This window comes from Monodon monoceros, unplaced genomic scaffold, assembly GCF_005190385.1.
Source record: "Monodon monoceros isolate NGI ecotype Baffin Bay Population unplaced genomic scaffold, NGI_Narwhal_1 Super_Scaffold_2, whole genome shotgun sequence".
In the NCBI taxonomy this organism is placed as follows: Eukaryota; Metazoa; Chordata; class Mammalia; order Artiodactyla; family Monodontidae; genus Monodon; species Monodon monoceros.
Window position 1 is genome coordinate 44,388,818 of NW_021703776.1, and position 15,543 is coordinate 44,404,360.

At 38.2% G+C, this 15,543-nt stretch overlaps 2 protein-coding genes across 3 annotated transcripts in view; one reads left to right on the forward strand and one right to left on the reverse strand.

Moving 5' to 3' along the window:
- Positions 1-15,543, reverse strand: part of MIOS (meiosis regulator for oocyte development) — a 114,379-nt gene that overhangs the window by 62,713 nt on the left and 36,123 nt on the right. The window lies entirely within an intron of this gene.
- COL28A1 (collagen type XXVIII alpha 1 chain) overlaps positions 543-15,543 on the forward strand; it is a 157,859-nt gene continuing 142,858 nt past the window's right edge. Inside the window, 6 exon segments of the mRNA XM_029233287.1 lie at positions 543-663; positions 1,542-2,098; positions 8,259-8,279; positions 10,074-10,130; positions 11,770-11,823; positions 13,682-13,723. Of these exon segments, the coding sequence (XP_029089120.1) occupies positions 543-663; positions 1,542-2,098; positions 8,259-8,279; positions 10,074-10,130; positions 11,770-11,823; positions 13,682-13,723 (852 nt within the window).

The window sequence follows — 15,543 nt, forward strand, 5'->3', positions numbered from 1 at the left end:
CTCTGAACTCACTGAAATTGTGCATGTAATATTAAGACAGAAATGGTGGTGGTTCTCTACAGCCCTGTAAAAATATTGGCATGGTCAGGAATTAGTTACAATGAAAACGAATGAAACACCCTTGCAGCAATCTGATACTACCTTGGAGAAGGTGGAAAAGTCAAACAGGCCCTGTGATCGAACCACAGTCATCATACAGAGTGGGACTGAAATGTTTTTAAATGGCTGTGTGCCTCCTGCTCCCTATGATATAATGGGAAATTCGGACTACTTGGGTGTAATTCTTTGAATATACAAAAATATTCATTAATAGATGTTTGGTTGTGTTGCCGTGATCTATTTGGATTAGAAACTTTAAAAATCTCAATGTGGATAATTTTTTATAAATATGAATGAAAACCCTTTTCTCTTGCCACATGCCAGTTTTCAATACCACTGGCTTGAAATTAAAAATGGCAAACTCTATATTCTATTAAAGTATTTATAACTGATTTTTCTACTAAAGGTGATACACGACAGATGATTTTTCACCATCTACCATAATGTGGAACAGACATTTTGTCTTGCATCTCCTGCTTTTGCCAGCTTTTATGAGTCAAGCAATATATGGTCAAAGAAAGAAAGGATCAAAGTCCAATTTACTTGCAAGGAAAAGTCTCCAGGGTAAAAAAGTGTTTTGTTCTGTCTTTATTAGTTTTAGCCTCTTAAAACCCTAATATGAATTTTTCCAAAGAGCATTTGATGCAAATAGCAAACCACATATTTAGGTATATATGTGATATTCTATTTTGATATGATAATAATGCACCTTACAAACTTATAGAGCATACTTATAAAAACATCAGAATTTCTAGAGCACTTGTACATTTATTATCTCATTTGAGCTTCACAGTAGCCTTGTTAGAATGGGCATGACAGAGATTGCCACTCCCATAGATAAAGAAACTGAGGCCCAGAGAGGTGAAGTGGCACACTCAAGGCCGCAGGCAAATTAATTAGTAAGTCACAGAGCTAGGATTCAAACTTAAGTTCTCCCTGTTAGGTTTCTTTGTCCCTTACCACTGCTACAATATGATGTGTAGTCATTTTCTCCCTTGATTTCAAAAAAGTTACAAAAAAAAAAAAAAACTGCACCAAAACAAGATGGGGCCTCACCAATATGAGATACAGCTTGAGAATTAGGCAGAGTATTATTTACTTCTAGACAATTTTGCCTAGTGTTTGTTGAATTTTGGAACTATAATGTACTTTCTTTCCCTCTCACTTTAAGCAAGTTTTACTTTGGGAAGATGCTTGGAATATATGGTATTTTGTTTGCTTTTGATTTGCACAATTTTACAAGAAGAAAAGAATTTGTAGACTTAGAAAGAGATTTAGTTCTTTACAGTGTAAGCCCTATCTCAGTAGTGCCTCTCTTTTTCACTTCCTTCTCCTCTCAGAAGCAAGCAATTTACGACCACATCACCTCAGGCCTTTCCTTATGCAGAGTTGTTTCACGAGTAAGGGCAAGGATTCTGCCTAACCTGTTCGTCCTATTTTAGACCTCACTTGCTTCATAGATCTTGTCTTCATCGTGGACAGCTCTGAAATTTCTAAAATTTTTCTCTTTGACAAACAGAAAGATTTTGTGGATAGCTTGAGTGCCAAGATTTTTCAATTGACCCCGGCTGGCTCCTTGAAATATGACATCAAACTGGCAGCCCTTCAGTTTAGCAGCTCTGTCCAAACTGATCCACCTTTTTCTTCTTGGAAGGATCTACAGACTTTTAAACAGAGGGTCAAGTCTATGAATTTCATTGGGCAAGGTACTTTCTCTTATTATGCCATCGCCAATGTCACAAGGCTACTTAAGAGAGAAGGGTGCAAAGATGGTGTGAAAGTGGCTTTGCTGATGACTGATGGCATCGACCATCCAAAGAATCCAGATGTTCAAAGTATTTCTGAAGATGCCAGAACTTCAGGAATATTATTTATCACCATTGGACTCTCTACTCTAGTCAATGAAACCAAACTTCGTTTGGTATCTGGGGATCCATCCAGTGAACCCATTCTACTGTTGAATGATTCAACCCTTGTAGATAAAATTCAGGATCACCTGGTAGGTACCTAATGGGTTGGTTTTGAATATATTTTTCACCATAATATTGATAATTTGTTTACAAATTCTGTAAGGATAGATAGTGGGCCAAAAAGATGAAAGGGAAAAAAATCCACCTTGGAAATGGAAAAGAAGAATTTCTCCCATGTGTCTCTCTACTTTCTTGATAGTTTATACCACGTAATCTGGGGAAGTCCCAGACTCATTCTCTGGAACTTTATTGTCAGCTACTGCTGAGGATTTTGGAAGAATTAATTTCCATTCGTCCACCTCAGACTCCTGTTTGTACATCCTGGGCTCATTGAACACTGCTGACTTATATTCGATTTGTAGTCAACTTAAGGTCCGCTATATTTGTACTAAGTTATTCTTTTCCCATTACAGATGTGCAGGAATATTTTTTGACTGTCTCACCTATTGCCATATTATGCTCAAGTGAAGTTCACAGACTTCCATTAAAAAAAAAATCTCCTTGTTTTTTAGGTGTTAACAAGGTCACCCAGTTTTAAATCAGCTATAACCTGCTGTTGCCCCACAGTTTCTCCCATCAAATCAATGGGTCCCACTAGATTGATCTGATTAGCTGTGTCACTGCTTTTCTTTATTGGTTTTGAGAGCCTTTCCTTGCTGCTAGGGAAAACAGAAGGCAAAGCAATCAGAACAAAAGCCCTCTTCACAACATTTCTCAAGGAGGAAACTCCTGGAGATAAGGTGGTTGATTTAAGTGTCAAGATTGATTTTCTTAAGAATATTGATTTAAAAAAAGTTTCTTGAGAGGAGGGCAAGGACAATGTGTCCTTTAGGTCCTGAGCACTCCATATGGGCTCTTTTCTATCAGTTGAAAAAACCGCAGGCCCCGTTTCAGAGTCTGTTTTTCTCCTTTTGCCCCTTCCCTCAATTCTTTTCCCAACATTACTTTGATTTTGTTACTCTCAGCTGTTTTCAGCATGAGATGCTGGGTTTTTCTTACCTAAATAATAGTGATCATGTCTTGAGTGCTCTCTGTGTATTATGCATTGCTCTGAGTACTTTACATATTTTCTTTTATTCAATGTTTACAACAATCTTATGATGTAGGTACTATTATTATCTTCATTTTATAGTTGAAAATTTGAGGCCAGCTAAAAACCCTGGAGTCTGCATGCTTAACCCTGTAAAGTTATATTGAGAAGGAGAGTAGTAACTATTTTTTATCGTTTTCTCAATTAGAATTGCCTTGAAACAGTTAAGGAACATCCCTTCTCCAAAGTTACTATTGTTTCTAGCCTTTTTTAACTTGGGCATTAGGGGTAGATGGGGAGAGTTCTGCCTAGACCGCAGGTGATAGGCTCAGCTCCCAGGTACTTGGGGTGAACGCTTATGTGAGCATCCCTTCTGCAGGAAAGGGGAATGTGCTGGGTGCCTGGCTAACTGCCTAGCCCTGCCTGCGCCATAGTTTAAGGAGACCTCACCCCTGAATAAAAGAGAAGTTTCAAGCATGTTCAGGAGAGAACCCTGGGGTTGTGATGAGTCACCTGTTGCTGCCTGGAGAGGACACAGGACAGGCAGCTCCTTGTTTGGCCAGATGTGTCGGTTCGGGAGGTTCATACGCCCTCCAGACACACCCTTGCCAAGAGCTCCTGCCCAACTGAGAACACAGGCTGTTGGCAGTAAACCTGAAGCAAGACTGCTTGTTTCTGGGGAAACCAAAAAATGACTAAGCATCCTAATGACTCTGCTCTTCCATAGCATCTTGTGATTTCAGCTTATCTGTTCAGATGGAAGCTCTGTGAAGAGAACTTATTAGGCTTTTCAAAGAAAGATATACCAAGCTTCAATGTTTCAAATTGCCATGGTCTAGGAAGCAGAACTTGACTTTTGATCAGACCATTGGAAAAAGTCCTCATCTAATCTGTTTCTATTACATCTGTAGTTCAATATTTTAAACTTTTTATTTTGTAATTATTACGCAGTTGATTTTTTAAAATAAGTTAATCCAGTATAATTTAAGTACACATCTGTGTCTGCTTTGAGTGAATGTTTCCCTGAGTTTTGATAGACGTATACACCCATGAAACAACCAGCACAAGTAGGAAAGAGAACACTTATATCATCCCTAAAAGGTTCCTTATGCCTCTTTGCAATACGTGTTTCCCTTGTCCCTTAAATGCTACTGATCTGACTTGTCATCTTAGATTAGTGTACTTTCTAGATTTTTACGTAAACAAGCTCACAGCACGTGCACTCTTTTTGTGTCAGGCTTCTTACTGCCAGCATAATGATTTTGAAATGCATCTGGGTTGTTTTTTTATCAGCAGTTTATTCTGTTTACTGCAGAGTAGACTTTAGTTGAATTTCATTGTGGACAAAGGAGTGTCCACAGTGAACAGATTTTGCAGGAGCCAAGACAAATCAAGGAACCATCACACATTCCTTGACACCTCTTGCAGGAAATATCACATAAGAATCCCATGAAAGCATTTTAGTTCTGAATTACCCAAGAGAGACCTGATGATTCCAAGGTGAAGAAAATACTTGTGCTCCTATTTTATTATGATTTACATAACAGTATTGAAACCTAAGAAACAGATTCAAACCAATCTCCTGGATATATTACTTGATCCTTCAAAAGAGCAAGAGAGAGTACATAGAGATTTTAAAACTTCTTTATCACCTTTGATATTAAAAATTTTAAAGTCTTTATGGGAATAAAGGTTGTGGCAAATTGGTCTCATTCTCTGAAAATAATTAAGCAAAACATCCATTTAGTGTATCCTCTCCTTCACATACAAAGGGATCAACTTGAATGGCTATTCTGCTACCGTAGTAAGCTGCAAATATATTTTTTTTATCATAGAGTTTGTAATCCTTGCCTACTAAGTTCTTTATTCTCATCCCATTTGCTGTCATGCTAATAACTTTGACACCTTCCTCACATTTTCTCCATTCCCTTCTCATAGCCTTGACCTCATGGTCACTCGCAAAACTGGCAATTCCATTCTAGCCTTCTCTCTTCACATATATGCCATCATAAAACTCTGACTCCATTAGTAAAATGACCCTTCTTTTGCTCTGGTGAGGTCCTTTCTCTATATTTTTTCATTTAAACCAGTGGTCCACAACATTTTTGGCACCAGGGACCAGTTTCGTAAAGACAATTTTTCCAAGGACTGGGGCGGAGGACAGGGGAAGGTTTCAGGATGATTCAAGCGCATTACATTTATTGTGAACTTTATTTCTATTATTATTACATTGTAATATATAATGAAATAATTATACAACTCACCATAATGCTGACAGGAGGAAGAGCTCAGGTGGTAATGCGAGCGATGGGAAGCGGCTGTAAATAGAGATGAAGCTTTGCTCACTCGTCCGCCCCTTACCACCTGCTGTGTGGCCCAGTTCCTCACAGGCCATGGACCAGTACTGGTCCATGGCCTGGGGGTTGGGGACCCCTGATTTAAACTACAGTATCCACCTAGACCTTAATTGAACATGCCCTTCCCTCTGGCTTTGACCATATTCTCCCAGCTGTCCTCCACACAGCCTGCCTCTCCGCTTAAGTGAAAGGCCTCACTACTTCCCAATTCTCCAGCTCTGTCCACGTGGGCCCTTCTGTCCACTCTTTTTAAATGTCCCTTCTCACTGCTTCCTTTGTCTGATTGCCCACACTAGTCTTTATGCCTTTTTTCCTTATAAACTTTGACATATAGAACAGCATTCCATCAATGAGTTGGTCCTTTGCATTTCTTTATTCAAAATTATCCAGAAAGTCCAACTATTCCAAGAAACCGTCCTGTTCCTCCCCCTCAACGCCCCCCAAGTCTAGGATCTCCTTCCCAAGCAGCTTGCTTTGCCATGTTTTCTATCACTGGGGCTTATAGGCTGTAAGTGCCCTTAGGGAACGGAGCTTTGTTCTTTGTTTCAAACAGTCTTATCTGTTATGTAGTTTTGAATCCATTTTTGTTTGCACAGAAATATAAATTCCAGCAAATACAAAATCAAATGAGTTCCAAAAATAATTAGTAAGTTGTGCTGTTATGGTTTTTAAGCCCGTGGCACATATTTTTAAGCGGTAATATGGCAAAGCAGAAATTGAATTTTCAAATGAAAAGCTTAAAAGGTGTAAAATTACCCATGAGCCACAGTAGCAGTTAAATTTATCAGTTTAAAATTGATAAGGATATTGCTTATTGTAAAAAGGTGGTAAAGTGACACAACTTTGAATTTTTCCTTATTTTAGTAGTTATTTTCAAATATTACAATTTGACTCGAATTATTCGTTGTTTTATCGTCTCTTTTGAACTCCTTTCAAATTCCTTTCCTCTCTCTCCCTCCCAGAGGAAACCAAGTTTCTGACGTATATTTTAAATATTTTCACAATTTGGATCACATTGTATGTGTTCATTTGCAACTTGCTTTTCCACTCAACTTTTTAGGAAAGTTATCTATGTTAAAACACAGAAATTCAACGCATTGACTTTAACTGCTCAGTAGTATTTTGTTTATTGATCCATTACACTATTGATGGATATCTTATTTCAAATTTTTCGCAGTGAATGCTGAAATATACAAGTACAAGAATTTCTCTAGGGTATGTCTGGAAGGGATGTCAGGATCACAGGTGGAAGCAAGGACTTGTCCTGGGCAGCCTAGAGATAAAGCATGTACATTTCAACTTTCTAGGCACAGCCGAATGTTCTGGAGAGGGTAAAGCCATTTTACACTAAAATCATCAGTTTTTCTGAGTTCCCATTCTCCACATGACCTACTAGTTCTTAAAGATACAAGTATCTCATCTGTTTTCAGCCAGGGTTTACACTGGCTAGTAATTTAAAATCACTGGGGCAGGGGACGATGGAGAGAGAGGGAAAGAAAGCCATAGGTGAGACTGAATTTGGTAGACAGGGTCTGTGGCCAGTTTTACAGCTCCCAAGACCATGTTGTCAACCTTTCTCATTTTATAGATGTGGAAAATGACCTGGAAGGATATATGATGTACCTAAGGCCAGGTGGCTAGATAATGGTGGAAACAGGATGAAAACCCTGGATGATGAAATTCCCAGCCTAAATTTTTCTCTGATTAAATCCCTAGAATCACTTAAAGCATTTTGCTATCTCTTCCCTCTAAATGATTCATTTGATTGGAAATAAAGGTAGAGTAAATACAAAACTAAACGGATACAGAGTCCTCCATAAAGGTACAACTCTGACTTATCTTTTGCTTCTTCATTACATGCTTTATTTTTAACATCTTGCAACGAATATTCTAGTGCTTTTTGCTTCCATCTTCTATTTCACCATGTAAATTACCCCTCAGATTCAGTCATAAGGCATTAATTTGACACATAACTTCTACCTTAAGAAAGCAATAATTCTATCTGTAAACGTAAGTTCTGTCCAGTGTTTGACTTCAGACACGACCTTCAGTGCTCTTGTCAGGTAATACCACACTGAGCTCGAGTAGGGTAGTGAGACCTACATGTTGGACAAAAACCACATCGGGAATTTCTCTAAAATTATGAATTTAAAGTAGTTTTGAAAAACATTCTGGCTACTTCATTTCTGTGTGGTTAAGTAGAAAATAGCACTGAACTTGGTTAGGCAGCTCAGCCCAAGTGTGTGACCTTGGGCAAGTCACAGCACTGCGTCTTACATTTCCTTATGAGAGAATGAGCTGCTGGACCGCATTGACTTGTAAGGCTCATCAATATTTCATGAAATTATCACCCTAAAATTTATGTTTTAATGCTGAAAAATAAGTGCATATCTGTAAAGGAATAGAAAATAGAGAAGAGAAAATACACAATTACATATTCTGCCAAAGTCTGTAAATAAAAGTGAGAAATTTCTTATTACGGCTGATTAAGCTTGTAGCCAAACTATGGAGATTACAGAGCTGATAAAAAAGAAGAGATAAAACATAGGATGCAAAAGGATAAAATTTCTAGAAAAAATTACTTTTAATGAATGCTAGTGCCCTTCATGTCTTCTATTAGTAGACAGCTCAGAGTGCTCCTTGGGTTGTTGGCTGGGGCTTTATTGATTTTACAAGGTTAAAAAGGCTGAATTGCTATTTTTTTTGGAAATTGCATATCCCATAGGGAATAATTAAGGTTAATAAGAAGCTGGAAGCAGAACCGTGAATTGAGTTAATGTTTCATTCTTTTTTCCCTTCTAGGATATCTTATTTGAAAAGAAGGTAAGCACCACATGCTGTGATTACTATGAATCACTCTAAAAGCTCACATAAGCAAACCAGCATTATAACTCACATTAGAAGATAAGGTGTGACTAAATAAAAATGCTTAATTCTTTTTAAAATGAGCCACTCTATTTTGAGGCAGCCATTTGATTTATTTTATGTCACCCTATCCAATGCAGGTTGGAAAATTTAGAAAAAGTAGGAAATATTTAAACGATTTTAGAGAGTGATTTTAGAAATCAATGATAACCAGACACCATAGTTTTTGCTGACTTTGACATGACTTCCTTTTTTCTAATTGTGTCTCAATACCTGCTACTTACGGGGGTCCTCCACTCTAGGAACTGTGCCTTGTGTTGGCCAGGGTTAGGCAGTGTTCCTGGTTATGGACAGGGCTTAGAGTTGCCCCCTGCTGCCTGGTGGCTGACTAAGCTTATTCTCTTCCCTGTTGGTGGCAACCAGACCAAGTGACAAAGGAAGCTGGCCAATATCGATTGGACGGTTCTCAGCACAATAGATGACCGTGAGCTTGCTGAGGACCGCTCTACTGGATGTGTGTTTCTGGGCAAAGAGTTTGGAACATCTGAACTTTGTTCGATAAACTGATTCTTTAACATTAGGAGTATCACATAAAATAATAGGAGCCAACCAAAGCTTGTAGAGCACTACGTTTCATTATTTTATATGCCATTAAGACAGATTAAAAAAAAACCCTCTGGGGCTTCCCTGGTGGCGCAGTGGTTGAGAGTCCGCCTGCCGATGCAGGGGACGCGGGTTCGTGCCCCGGTCCGGGAGGATCCCACATGCCGTGGAGCGGCTGGGCCCGTGGGCCATGGCCGCTGAGCCTGCACATCAGGAGCCTGTGCTCCGCAACGGGAGAGGCCACAACCGTGAGAGGCCCGCGTACCGCAAAAAAAAAAAACAAAAACAAAAACCCTCTGTCAAACTATGATACAGTACCTTCTTATGAATTACAATTTTTCATTTTATACTACGGCAAGAGTCCTTTTAGATCTATTTAGATATAGATTTTTAAATCCTGTTATCACTTCTGTGCATACAGATAAGGGAAAATATAAGCAAACTAAATTGGTTATTTCTAAAACTTCTTCACATTCAAAGTTGAAATCCTCTAAAATCACTTTGTCTCAGAGTCATTATTGGCTTTTCTACACAATACCAGCCCCTGTGCCACCAAAAGTGTTGGTGATGCAGCATTTCTTCAAGTGCTCTTGTTGTGTCTCTGGAGTTTTATTCCATCTCATTCTGGAAGCGCTGAAGTGCATGCGCAGAAAATACCAGCTTCATCTTGGTTGGGCCTGACTCATTTAATATGCATTCTGGTTTCAAAGATGCGAAAATAAGGAAAAATATGCATCTTAGAATTGATAAAATATGGTATAAGTCAAATTTTTTCCTTTTTTGAGTAAAAGAGTATTTGGTGTTTGTATATTATTGAGCCTGGATGCGTTATATAGAAGAGAAACAGCAGAAATTCCCAAAGTCTACTGAAAATGTTTATTTTTCCATTTTAACTGGCAAATGATGTTATACATAAATTTTTAATGGGAGGTCTATTTTACTTAACCATGGCAACATTTAATAATACTTTATTAGCTAGGTCTTCCTAGATCAGGGTTTTCCTGGAAGAATTTAATAGGGAGAGCAAAAGCTCCATATATTTGCAAGGTAAAGTTTCTTCAAGGAGTGTTCCATTTAGTTGTGTACTGAATGAGATTTAAAATGCTATATTTCACTGAGTGTAAATATTGTGCTTCATTATTGATTTAGTGTGAATGCAAGATTTGTGAATGTGAGAAGGGGGATCCAGGCGACCCAGGGCCTCCTGTGAGTATATTTCTGTTTTGAACTTAGGGTCAAGTCAGGAAGTCCTAGCGATGACAGCTCTGCCCTGAAAACACTGGGCTGCTTTGTGCTGTTGAAAAGCAGTTGTGTGCAAATAGCAGCAAAAACAGAAATGCTGTTCCTTTCTTTTATTCCTAAAGGGATACATTCTGTCCTTAGAAATAAGCTTGAGATTTTACTGAACTGAATTGAGGGCAGATTTGGTTTAAAATGACGACATTCTTCCCACGAAGGATATTTCAGCATCACTTCTGATGCAACAATTGAAGCCAGAATTTCTCAATACTGAAGTGAAAATTTAGAGAAAGAGCTCATACAAATCCTCAGTGCTCTAGACAAAGCTTTATCCTACTTCCACCTAGAAACAAGTGACCTCTCCAGAAATTAACTGTGTCTTCACACTTAGCCAAGTGCAACCCCAAAATGCCTCGTGGGGAGGAAGCTTGTCAGGAAGCTCTGGAAATTAGAGTGAATTGTGTGAAATGGAAGACACCACTTGGCAAACAAAGGTAAATGGCAGGATTTACTAAGATGATTCAATACTTGAAAAGATAATCCCCAAAGGAGTGCTTCCTTTATATTCTGCCCTAATATCTGGTAGGTGCCATGTCTGTACTGGGAAGGCATTGGGAACGACATCACAATGACTGGAGATGCTGAATGCTTCTCTAACAGACACCTTCAGGTGCCTCCACGCTGCTGCTTCAGTTTTTCATTTACTTCTGTGATTTCAAACCTTAGAGGTCAAAAGCCCTGTGGAGATATTTCACAAAAATTCATTGATAATGTTTTTGACCTGATGCTTGTATTTGGGGGCAGGGAGGGGAATGTGTACAGTGAATTTCTTAGACTATAACACATTTTCCCTTGAGTCTTGGGTCCAGAGCCTAAACTTTTTCAAATCATTCTACTAATCAAGGCATTAGAAAGAGGGAGTGTTTGCCTTTTTTTTTCTTCAAAATACAAGTTAGATACATTACATGATAACGTGGCAGTCAGTAGAAGCTAATTTTGGCCAAAGCAAAGGTTTAACTTTCCCTTCCTATAAAGTCTTACTTTATATTATTACACCAAGAGATTGCCAGGGAAGGTTTGCTTGGGATATTCAATTACATTTTAGAATAAACAGTAAAAAGGAACCTTACAACTGCTGAGCTAATCTGACTATTTCAGTCCCTTAATATTGTTGGAAGAAATTACTGTACCATGTTTTAATAGCGATAGCCATAGAAATATGTTATTTAACATTTATTGAGTGTTCCCAAAACCAGTTCACAGAAAAGCAAGATTTTTGGTGGTTTGAGAATAGGAAAATAAAATGCCTTTCTAGAATAGGATTGAAGAACTCTCTTCTTCCATCTTTTGAGATTCTCTCTTGGACATCAGGAATAGAGAGACATTATCTTTTTTGAGCAAATCTAGAGAATCTGCCATTTCAAGACTGTGCTGTCTTCCTGGTGTGTAGTAAGGGAAAATAGAGTTGAATCTCTGCTTGGTATGTAAAGTGTTTTTTACAATCTTCTCTAATTTTATGGAATGAAGCTGATCAGAAATTAATGTAAGGTGTAGGAAACTAATAGAATGCCTGGCTCCATATAATCTTTTTTCCCTTTGCCTTCAGGGTACACATGGAAACCCCGGTATCAAAGGTGAGTGAGGACCTAAAGGAAACCCGGTAAATGAATAAACAGCTTTCACTTAAACCAGTGTATCGCCTTCTAGGTCTACTTAAATAACAAAAATTAAAAAAACAAAAGATTGTAATATATGCCAATGCCAAAAATCTGATGATTCCCACGAAGAATACAGGCTGTTTACTTCCTACATCATATGTCTGGTTTGTGTAAGCTTGTATTTACAAATTCTGAGAAACATATGACCATTTTAGTCAATAAGTTCAGGAAACCTAGGGAGGTGAATAAAGAGAAACTTGTTCTTAAATAATGGAGGCCTAAATTAATTACTACAATGTTCCACGAATCACTAATACATATTCCAAAACAGATTGCTATTGACACTTGTATTTTTTATGGATTCACTTGATGGGGAACTCACCTATAATAACAATAGGAAAAACACCAGATTGTCTCTTGCTCCCAAACCAAGTTCAGGCATTTCCCCAATTCTTTTCTTTGTGTACTCATCAAAAAAATCCTAGATTAATTTAAAAAAAAATCATATCATTGTTGGGATGATGGTCTTCCAAGTTCAAGAGCGACAGAAGGAATCATAGGAGAGAGATTAGCAGATGCAACCATGTGAAAATTTGAGGAAAGTTCGTATATAATGAAAAATAATAATTAAAGAGGAAAACATATAGGGAAATGTTTATGTCAAAATACAATGGATATTGGGTTAATTGCTATAGCACATAAAGACTTTATAAAATAGATGAGAAACTAATAATTAAATGGTCAAAGGACACAAACAATTTTCAAGACAGGAAATAAATCCAGTGAAAAAAGAAATAGAAAAATGTTTAATTTCACTGGATAATGAATGAAATTTAAAGACAGACAACGAGGTACCCTTTACTACTAATTATTCACATTTTAGAAACTTTGGACTCCAAGGGTGTTGGGTTGTTTTTTGCGAGGGAGGGGAGTAATTTTCTAGTTCACGAGTTTGTTTTTTTCTGTATTTTAAATTTATAAAAAACATTTCTTATAGCACTTAACACAGCAATATTAAAACAATAATAACTAGTGATAGCAATGTGGTGGTGAAACTGGTTTCCTCTTTATTGCAAAGGTAACTTGGCACAGACACACAAACACTTTTGGAAGCAATTAGGCACCATAAGAAACATTCAAATATTCAAAATTTAAATGCCAGTAACTCCATTTCTGAGAATATGTTTAGAGAGGTAATGAATAATATAATAAGTTAGGTGCATGAAAGTATTTTTGCCAGTTGCCTGCCTGTCAAAGAAAGGGAATGTAAAGCATCCTTGGGTGGTTTTACAACACACACACACACACACACACACACACCCCTACACTCACCCACTTTGTATGGGTCTAAATTGATGCCATCATGTCTTCTTTTTGCTTGGTTAAATACCTGTTGTAAGTCTTTGCACACATTTCATTTATTTGGCTTGTAATTTTGTGCCATATAATATATTTTCCTAAGTCTTGCTGAAATCAAGCAATCACTCTTAAGGACATTTTGGAAAACATTCCAAAGCCCCTTGGAGAAAAGCCAGAGTAGCTGGCTCTGAGTGGGTACAATGCTATATTTGAGAACAACGGCCGTGTTGTTAAACTAGGATGCAAGTCTCGACCTAAGCTGTGAAAATATACCTGGATTCTGCACCCTATACATCTGGCTTCACTCCAAAGGGCAAAGGCTATCTGAGCTGCTATTTTCTTCCCTAGACTGCATGGTGAAAATGTCAATGGTCAAGGTCAAAGATATTTTCCCCATTGGTTTAACGTATTAATCCGGGAAATCTGAATAGTGAATTTTATTGAGCAATCACTCACTCTGCAGGGCCATGGAATTTTGACTAAGTTTTTTTCTTGACACAGGGTGATGCTCCAAAAGGGGAACCGGGAGAAAGAGGCCCAGGGGTACGTACACAACTGAAATGCCTTCCTAAGAAAGTAATCCCAGGACGCTAAGATTCTGTAATGGATCATTTTGACCCCTGCAATGCAAGTGCAAAAATGATTTATGTCCACGTGAGCTCTTGATGGCTCAGACAGGCAATCAGACAGATTATGATCTTAGAAGTGGAAATGTGACGAGAAAATACTCTGTCCAAAAGGAGTGATGATGGGACAGGGCGGTCCACCACATAACATTTCTTGATACTCAAGTTGAGATTTGTGAAAAGCTCAAATAAGAAAAATATTTTGTTTTGCTTCCTGTGTTTTGTTTTTTTTTAATAAAGAGTAAATTAAAATTCTGGGAGCAGAAGAATTACATAATCTCAACTATCCTTTTGTAAATCCAATTCTACAGGCAAATGAAGAGATTGTTCTAGTTGATTTATTATCCCTAAAATTAGAAGATGTCAAGAGATTGTGTGAGAAATAATTATAGTACATTTCTTCTTTTGCATTGTCCTGGAGAACTGCAGCAGTATAGCAAATAGCAGAGAAATGTACAGTGACTTAAAAGGAGGCTGCGCGCCATTTCTCCTCCCAGCTTTTCCCCTTGGATGAAAGCCCAGGACTCAGACCCAGAGGTTTTAAAAATGGTTCTCTTGGTGTTTCTAATCAATTTCATGAAAAATTCTGATACAAAGTATGATAATTTCAATGGAAATTCCTTCAGAAATTTGTATTACTCATTCAGGAAAGACTTCTTAGGTATTTTATATATATAAAGCCTATTGTTATGTGAAAATAAAATTAAGACAAAGCACTTATTTTTGTGAAACGTTCATTATCTCAGAGGAGAGGTAAAACAGCTATAGTATGAAGTGGAATGTCAAAATATTGTAAAAATTTCACACATAAAGTATAATGGGCATTCAGAGGAGACCAGAGCTATCAGGGTAGGTTCTACAGGATGACCCTTGAAGGGTGTAGGACTGGGACAGGTAAAGACAGAACAGGAAAGTGGAAGGGGCAGGCATTCTAGATGGAAAGTGCTGTGAGCAGCAACCAGAGGGAGGGCAAAGTGTGGGGAATGGTGAGATGGGGTGCCTAGGAAGGAGTATTGGCGGAGTGGTTGGTCCATGCTGGCTGGAGGGCTGGGCTTTGCAGGGTGATGGGCACCTCCCGAGATTTTAGATGAGGCGTATGGCCCGAGAGCTGTGGATTTGGAAGATTAATCTGGCCTGGCTCTAAAAGCAAAACTGAAGTGGGAACAAGGAGAAGGAAAGAGCATTTTGAAGAAGGTTTGCTGCTACAGGCTGTAGGAGAAGTAACAGGGTCATTAGCTAGAGCTGCTCCAGCCAATGTGAAAGCTGCTGGCCATGTGTGCTTACCGAGCAGTGGAAAGAGGCTAGCCGGAGTGGAGGTGTGCTGGAGGAATAAACTACACACTGAATTTTTATGACTTAGTACCAAAAAAAAAGATGTAAAATATCTCATCAATAATTTTTTAATATTGATCAGATGTTAAAGTGAGAGTTTTTGGACCTATTGTGATAAATACAATATATTATTAAAAATTAATTTCACCTGTTCATTCTCGCATTTTTTAAGTGGCTGTTAAGGAATTGAAAATGACATAGGTGGCTCACGTTATACTGCACAGAACTGGGCTACAGTGATGAGAAAATGGAGAGGAAGAGAACATTGTGAGAACCAGGAAGGCGTAGAAATGAGGGGGTGCAGTGACTAGCTCTACCTCAGATGTTCAGCAAGATTTACTGAACACTTGCCATGCGCTGGGCCCTCTTTTAGGTGCCGGGGATACAGAGGTGAGCAAGGTGGAG